The sequence below is a fragment of the Suricata suricatta genome, chromosome 5, assembly GCF_006229205.1.
Source record: "Suricata suricatta isolate VVHF042 chromosome 5, meerkat_22Aug2017_6uvM2_HiC, whole genome shotgun sequence".
Classification (NCBI taxonomy): Eukaryota; Metazoa; Chordata; class Mammalia; order Carnivora; family Herpestidae; genus Suricata; species Suricata suricatta.
The window spans coordinates 84,445,037-84,452,664 of NC_043704.1; the positions used below are offsets into that span (position 1 = coordinate 84,445,037).

Below are 7,628 nucleotides of genomic sequence, written 5' to 3' on the forward strand. Positions count from 1 at the left end.
AAGAAATTAAACACCATCAACTCTAATAGAACCAATATCATCATGAGGGAAATCTCCTACTAATGTAGAAATTCTATGGCTAATCAAAGTAATTCTGTCAAATATAATTATAAAACACAAGGTCTCAGAATCCTAAAATACCATTTTTCTTCACATAACGACCTCATTTCAACTTTCCTTTTACATCTTTGTGAATTAGGTAAGAGCAGTGTTATGATCTTGTTTATAGATCAGGAGACTGAAGCTCAGAGAAACTAAGTAGCAGGAAGCAGTGGGATTTGAACCCAAGTCTTTTGCTGTTGGATCTAAAGAATTGGTTCATGCCCACTCCCTTGTCCTCAGCTGTCCCTCTCCTTGTCATCTCTTCTTCTTACTATTTTTATTTGCTCCACAAATACTATAACAAGAATAAAAGGAATAATTGGAAGAAACTTCACTCATAATTCCTATACCCATGACATAGCAATCATTTTTAGGTGTTTATTGCTACCCAGTCCTTGTCCAAATATTACCCCAAAAGCATGTACACACACACACACACACACACACACACACACACATACACACAACAAACACTTACACTGCCCTACGAAATTATTTGGAACTTGGAGGTGACCAAAAGTCAGTAGTCACAAGCTCCTGAGTCATAGACTCCAGATCGACCCTTGCATGGTTTCCTCTCTGGTGGCCTAGATCTTCACAGCATGACTCAGTCAACCAGAAAGAAGAGAGCAATGAGGGAAAGGCTGACTCAAAGTTAGTAATCGCTTAGCTAAAGATCTTGACACGAGCCACCACTACCACATCCAAATTCCGAATGTGACAACTCCTCCTCAACAGGAAGCAGTGGCTGGTTCTCCAAAGTGAAACCTTCCTTGTCCTTTGACTATTATCTTAATCAGGGCGATATTGACCAAAATGTTAACAGTGGTTATCTGTGGATGGTAAGATTATAAGGCATGTTTATTTTCTTCTTGATTCTTTCTTGCATTGTCTGAGTTTTCTGCAATGAACACGTAATATTATTTGTCATAAGATTGAAATCATAATAACAGTCATGCTGAATAGGATGTGAGATTGATCTAAAAAAAAAAAAACCTTTAAAAACTAGAGTCATGGGGACAGAATATGCAGTCTTTAGAGTCATGTGGGCAAATAGCCCCTCCCTCAGGTCAGAGAGCCTAGAACCCAGGAAGTATAATTTCTAGCTCACTCCTTTCTAATATAATATCTGCTAACAAGTTTTTGTTTACTTTTTTTTTTTTTGGCTTGGAAAGATTGTTCCTAAACCATTTGTCAACAGAGAAGATTTGATTCTGAGAATATGTTATGGATTTTCTATTGCAATGGTCCAATATAATTTAGTAGACAATAACACCCATAGAAATGTGTGGGAGCTTTGCTGTCAAGTCCTGTAGTGTTTTAATAAAGGAACCTGTCATTTTTCTTCAGCTAAATTTCAGCTAGAAATAATATTAGGTGAGTTCTCATTGCCCTTCATTTCATAGCCTTTCTGCAATTTGGATACCTTAATGATTTCATGCAAAATTCTCCGTCTAAAGAGTCTTGGTGGCTTCTGTCTGATCTTGGTTTTTGCTTTTGATGTGGATTACTTATGTGCATCCATCATGGTAAAAACAGCAGAGTTTGGGCAAACACTGCGCTCTCAGACCCCCACTCCCTTTCAGGCCTGGAGATCCTTCATCTAACCCAGTTCCATTCTTGTGCCTCTTCCCGCTGGCTTCCCCAGTGCCATTTTTATTAAAGCCCCAGCTCATCCCACATTCAGCCGCATGACTTCTTACAGGCTTCAGAATAAATCACCACATTGCTCCGATCTTGGCTTCTCTGCCCTCAGCTTTCAATTAAATTTAGAATTGACTTTAAAGGTACAACCTCAATGTACATGGTTGAAAATGACCTTGTTTCCCCTTTCCCACCACCTGCGACTTCCTGCGCAGGGCTCTTATACTCCAGCTCCTGGTTCAAAAAGTAGAAACAGGAATTTGCTACATGCTCCTGTGGCAAACTATAAGTCTCAAGCTGTTTAAAGTCTTTAAAGTCCCATCCAAAAGGTAAAGTACACTCTGCAGAGAGAAATCTGGGGGCCTGAATCTCTGGCTGCCTGTGTTCAGGAAGAGACACAGAAGGAGAGGAAGAAGAAGAAGAAGAAGAAGAAGAAGAAGAAGAAGAAGAGAAGGAAGAAAAAAAAACCTTTGAGCTAAACACTTAATTTGTTTAATTTTTATGGTTTGCATTCAAGATGATTTGTTTATTTATAATATGCATCACTATTAAAGTCATTATATTAAGTTAATATAAATGATCTATGACAATATTACATGGACACCAAAGCAGACTTTACCATCAAAACTGACTTTCATCTTTTGTCTTGTCACTTGGCTTCCCACTCTTAGCAAGGAAGAGAGCATATAAGCAGCAGGTTTGGGTTATTCAGAATCGGACATCTCCTACCAATTTCCCCCTCCTCCCTTTGGAAGACTTTACCGATCAGAAGGAACGAACTGGAAAACTTGTCTTACTCTGTTCAAAACCATTAATATTTCAAGGCACTTACTTGTTTCTAAGAGTAATAAAGTTCCTCGCAATCTGGGAAAGAAGAAGGAAAGAATGATTTGATTGCCTAAAAATGGATAAAACAAGATCTGCTATGTGAGAAGAGTGTATAAATTCAAAATGCTCTATAACAGGGCAGTTTATTAATCCAGCCATCGATTAGTTATTATCTACTATGAATCAGGGTCCAAGGAAGCTGTACAGTGTTTATGAGCTTGAACCTTCATTGTTTCTCCACTAAAATGGGAATAGAGACCCTTCACCTCAGGGTGTGTGAGAATTAAGTGGAAGAATAAATGAAAATCACTTAAAACCAGTTCTTGGCACATAATAAATATTGAGTGAATAGCTTTATATACAAATATTAAAGAACTATTCCCAAATGCAAAGGGATTTACAGCCTAATGAATTATTATTACAAAACCTCTGCCTTTTGCATTTGACCCTAAAATTTGAAAAGCTTCAATGTTTTAGCTGTGCAAATCTCAGATCAAAATATTTTCCTATTGATTGCCCTTTAGAAAGATTTACTAAGAACATGTGGGTACTTTATGAAATAAGGACGAAAGAGAAAAGGAATTAACACATGTTAACTCACTAAATATATTTCAGTAATTTTGCACCTTATTTTTCCCATAGTCCTATTAAATCCTAATTAATAGATAGGCAGGGACACCGAGGTTCAAGGAGTAACCTCCCCATTGTCACAGAGCTAGGAAGTGGAGAGGTTGGGATTCAAACCATAGTATGTGGTTTCAGAGCCACTGCTCTTGTCCAGCATCGCCAGATGCCCCCTGCACCCCATGGACAGAGATCTCGAACTCTCATCTGAAAATACAAGCGTTGCATGGGATCACCTTCAAGCAGAGGGGGCATTTCTTAGAAGAAAAATATTGCAATAATCAATTTCTTGCTTAATCTTCTGAATAGTAGAATAATAGTGAGATTCCTTCCTTTCCACTTGAAGTCTTCCAGGTAGAACCTTCCTCTTTCAGTTCTAAAAGATCACTGTTGACAGGGACATTTTTTGAGGACTTGGATTCTCCTTTCCTTTAATAGAGCTTATGCTTTTCTGGGAAAGGAAATCACACAAAAATTTAAAACTGTGAATCAAAAAGTTATGAAAGAAGATTCCACCGCACAAACCTTGCTTTGAAAGCCTACAGCCATCCCGGTATTAGCTGATCTTTTTGCGCCTCTACGTTTTACAGCCTTCCCCAAACTCCACTCTTCCTAAGGGAACCTTTCCTGCTCCTAGTTCAACCTCGCTCTCTGGATGTCAGGAACAGTGGTGATAGTCTGTGTAAGTCCAACCAGGAGTCCTACAGAGGCTCAAGACGTCTCTGCTGGGCAGGCCTAATGGACAGCTCCTTAGGATACTAACAGTGTTTGGCGAGCTGAGTTCTTCTACTCTGCACCTACCCCTGACTATAGATGAAGAGACAACAATTGGTCAAAACCAGCTAATTAAAATTGGGTCACTCCACAGAAGGGCAAATGGCCCTAGATAAACAGAAAATTTTCATTCTTACCTACCCCCCATTCTCCTTCCTTTCCTTCTCTTTGTCTCTTTTTTAGTTTCTAGAAATAATGATCCTTTTTCTACTGCCTACAGTGAAGACACCCCACAGTTCATTTCACTTGGCAGTAGCCTAAACAGCTCCTTATCCTTTCTATAGAGATTTTATTTATTTTTTAAAAACTGTACAAACTATTGAATTTATTGCCGTTTTTGCTGTATTTGGTATATCCATACCATATTTCACTTGAGTCATTAATCTTGTCGTTTCATCAACATTAACTGGTTCGCTTTGTTTTTGTTGTTGTTGATGATGTTTATTTATTTTTGAGAGGAGAGTGCGTGAGCGCAGAGGGGCAGAGAGAAAGGGGGACAGAACATCCAAAGTGAGTTCTTTGCTCTGAGAGCAGACAGTACCATGCAGAACTCACACCCATGAGGCGTGAGACCCTGGAGACCATGACGCGAGCCATAGTTGGATGCCCAAGTGACTGAGCCACCCAGGCGCCCCTAACTGGTTCATTTTCATGTCATTGCTGAGGAATCAGCTGTTTCTGCAGAGGTTGGGGGGGGGGGAGAAGACCTTTTGAGAAATGCGGAGGTTCCTTTGTATATCTCCAAAAGCTTTATTCACTCTGTTAACTTTTTCATCGCTCAACAATGTTTGTCTTCTTAAGATTAGTGGCAACTGGTTTTGCTTTGTTTTTAGTCTTACAGTTTCTTTGGTTCGTTATATGGGAAACATTCCTGGACTTCCGCCCTCTTGGTTTTTTCTTGGCCATTGTCTCCCATGCCCTGGCAGCAACTCACGCTCCAGGCGAGCCATCTGCCTTTCTGTATAGACTTTAAAGTTCAAGGATGAAGAGAATGAAGGGTGAAATTAACTAGCAACCAGAGAGCAGTTTAGTTATTTATCACTCCAATAGCTGTGTGCATTTCTGTGTGTTTTAATATTCCAAACCTCAGAGATGGAACCCATCATTTACTAGGGCATATTTTTTTTATTGCCCAAATGTATTTACAATAAGGTTGTAATTTATTTTATGTGTATCATTTCCCATTTCAAAGCATGTTCACACGTACATTAGCTAGACTTAAATTATAGCACCCATTTTGCAGATCTGGAAACTGGACTCAGATGGACAAAGGGGCATCCCAAGTTTGCAGACCTAATTCGTTGCAGCACCAGAGTTAAAATCTGGCTTTCTTATTTATTATGAGCTTCTTTTGTGGGGGGAAATGGGGTACTATACACGGTTTATATCCTAGACTTTGTGATTTCCTCAATGGGGGGGGAAAGTACTATTCTACAAACTGTGTCTTGAAGTCGCTGTCAGGAACAAACTTTTAGGTAGGGTACTAGCGGTATGAACGATATTTTGTGGCAAAAAGACCTGAAATCATCGCTTTATAGAATATAACCATGGAAAAGTTATTTAACCTCTCTGAGTTTGCTTCCTCACCTACAAAATGGTGACAATATTGCTAATTCCATAAGACTGGCATAATGCTTAAATAAATGACATTCACAAAGCATTCTGCAAGTAGACTGTAGATGCTTGGTGTTAGAATTATTTTTGTTCTCTTGAAAGAAGTGCTGCCAGAATTAGACTCAGGAGACTAAGGGTAAGGAAAGCTGAGGTATCGGGATTCCCCTCATCCTTCTCAAGTACCCTCTGCCTGCAGGCTGTAACTCCCTCTCAAACTGTAAGACCCAGATAGGAGGTAAGGATAAGCAGGTGAAAGCCAGATCATGGGAAGCCTTGTAGGGCATGGCATGGAGTTTGGAGTGACCTGATCCGAAAGCAATTTGAAGTTCTTCTTTCTGTTCCTCCAACTTCCCAAACTTGTTCCTACCTCAGGGCCTTTACACTTCCTCTTTCCTCTGCCTGAAACACATGAACCTTACTAAGGTAGTCACATTACTCACTCCCTGATGCATACAGTGCCATTCAAGCAGGCTCTCTTTATCGAAATTAATTTTGGATACCATCTCCCTGACTACTAGTCACTCTCCAGTCCCTTGGCATTTACCAATACCTGAAATTATACTACATGTTTACATAGTTATTGTCTATTTCTTCTGCTAGAATGTAAGCTTCATAAAGACAGGGACCTCATCTGCCTGTTCACTCTATTTCCCCAGTACCTAAAGGGATAAATGATAAATAGTATGTGTTTAATAAATAATAAGTGAGTTAATATGGATATTGTTATGTAAATGAAATGATGTTATTCTAGGACCAGTTATTGGCTATCACTGTAGACTTCTCAGATTGCCACCTTTACATATGATTTTAAATTGTTAAGTGCATTTTCAGCATTACCATTAGGATCCTTATAAAGAATAACTGTAGGGGCATCTGGGTGGCTCAGTTGGTAAATCACTGGACTCCTGATTTCAGCTCAGGTCATGATCTCAGTTTCACGAGTTCGAGCCCTGCATCGGAGCCTGTTTGGGAGTCTCTCTCTTCTTCTCTCTCTGCCCCTCCCCAACTCACACTGTCTCTGTCTCTCTCAAAATAAATAAATAAACTTAAAAGAATTTTTTAAAGAATAATTGTAAATGACATATTCAAAGAAATTATATAAACATGAACTATTCTCTAAAATTGGCAATTTCACTTAGAACAATATGCCAAAGACAGGTTGGCAGGAAGAATTCTAAAACATAGATCTGATCTTGTCACCAGTCTGACCAACTCTTCGACGGCTGCCATCACTGTGGGCAATAGGCAAAAGCTCTGCTCTGAAGGTCCCTTCGTGCCCCCTTGCACCACCTCCTGTAGAGGGCACCTATTCCCCCACGTAATATTAATAACCCCTCCTTGCATTCTCGCAAGGGTTTCGGTTTAAGTCATGATATAGATGGCCATCCTACTTGTATAACCCTTCTCCACGAGGCCTCCACTCTAACCAGACCCGTCTGCCAGCAGGTCTCCAAACAAGAGAGGCTCTTTTGTATCTTGCTTTGAGTGATTATCCCTCAGTCTAGGATACCTTTCATTCTTCCAGATTCCAACTCTAATATCAACCCCTCTAGAAAGGCTCTCTCAGAAATTTTCCTCGAGCCTAATTTAGATCAGGAAAACACCCCAGGTTGCTTTGGAATTGCCTGAGTAGCTTTTGGAAAATACAGATTTCTGGGCCCCACCACCCAGTGGTGGGATTCAGCAAGTCTGGGGTGGGGCCCAGGAAATCTGCTTGTCCCTCCTAACTCTTTCCACAACATCTGCATACTGTTCCAGGTATCTCTGTGCTATAAGCTACTCATGTGTTTCCTTCAGGTGATTGTAAACTCCTTGTGGGCAGGATCCATGACCCTCACCTTTAGTGAGTCTCCAGTGACTAGAATCAGCACTGGTAAATGATACATGAGCAGATGAATAATTAATGGCAAACATTTACAGAACACTTAGCATGGACCAGGCATTGTTCTCTGTGTTTTTTTGTGTATTAACTCATTATTTCAGAAGATATTTTAGTCCTCAAGGGCATAATCATTAAGTTGAATGATAAAGAATATTAGGAA

At 39.9% G+C, this 7,628-nt stretch overlaps 1 protein-coding gene across 1 annotated transcript; it reads right to left on the reverse strand.

The window, feature by feature from the left end:
• Positions 1-3,629: 3,629 nt before the first annotated feature.
• Positions 3,630-4,878, reverse strand: LOC115291193 (ribosomal biogenesis factor-like). The gene is made up of 3 exons (XM_029938740.1): positions 4,763-4,878; positions 4,334-4,407; positions 3,630-3,649 (listed from the first exon to the last, which is right to left on the reverse strand). Exons 1-3 carry the CDS (start codon positions 4,876-4,878, stop codon positions 3,630-3,632), a joined length of 210 nt encoding a protein of 69 aa, XP_029794600.1.
• Positions 4,879-7,628: the final 2,750 nt, after the last annotated feature.

What these genes read in the sequence shown, in the direction of transcription:
- LOC115291193 (XM_029938740.1), bottom strand. Translation starts at nt 4,878, where the DNA reads ATGGCCAAGAAAAAACCAAGAGGGCGGAAGTCCAGGAATGTTTCCCAT. An exon ending in GCCACTAATCTTAAGAAGAC is followed by an intron (nt 4,408 to 4,762) that starts AAACATTGTTGA and finishes AAATAAACATCA; the next exon opens with TCAACAACAACAAAAACAAA. An exon ending in AATGACTCAAGTGAAATATG is followed by an intron (nt 3,650 to 4,333) that starts GTATGGATATAC and finishes TTCCTTTCCCAG; the next exon opens with AAAAGCATAAGCTCTATTAA.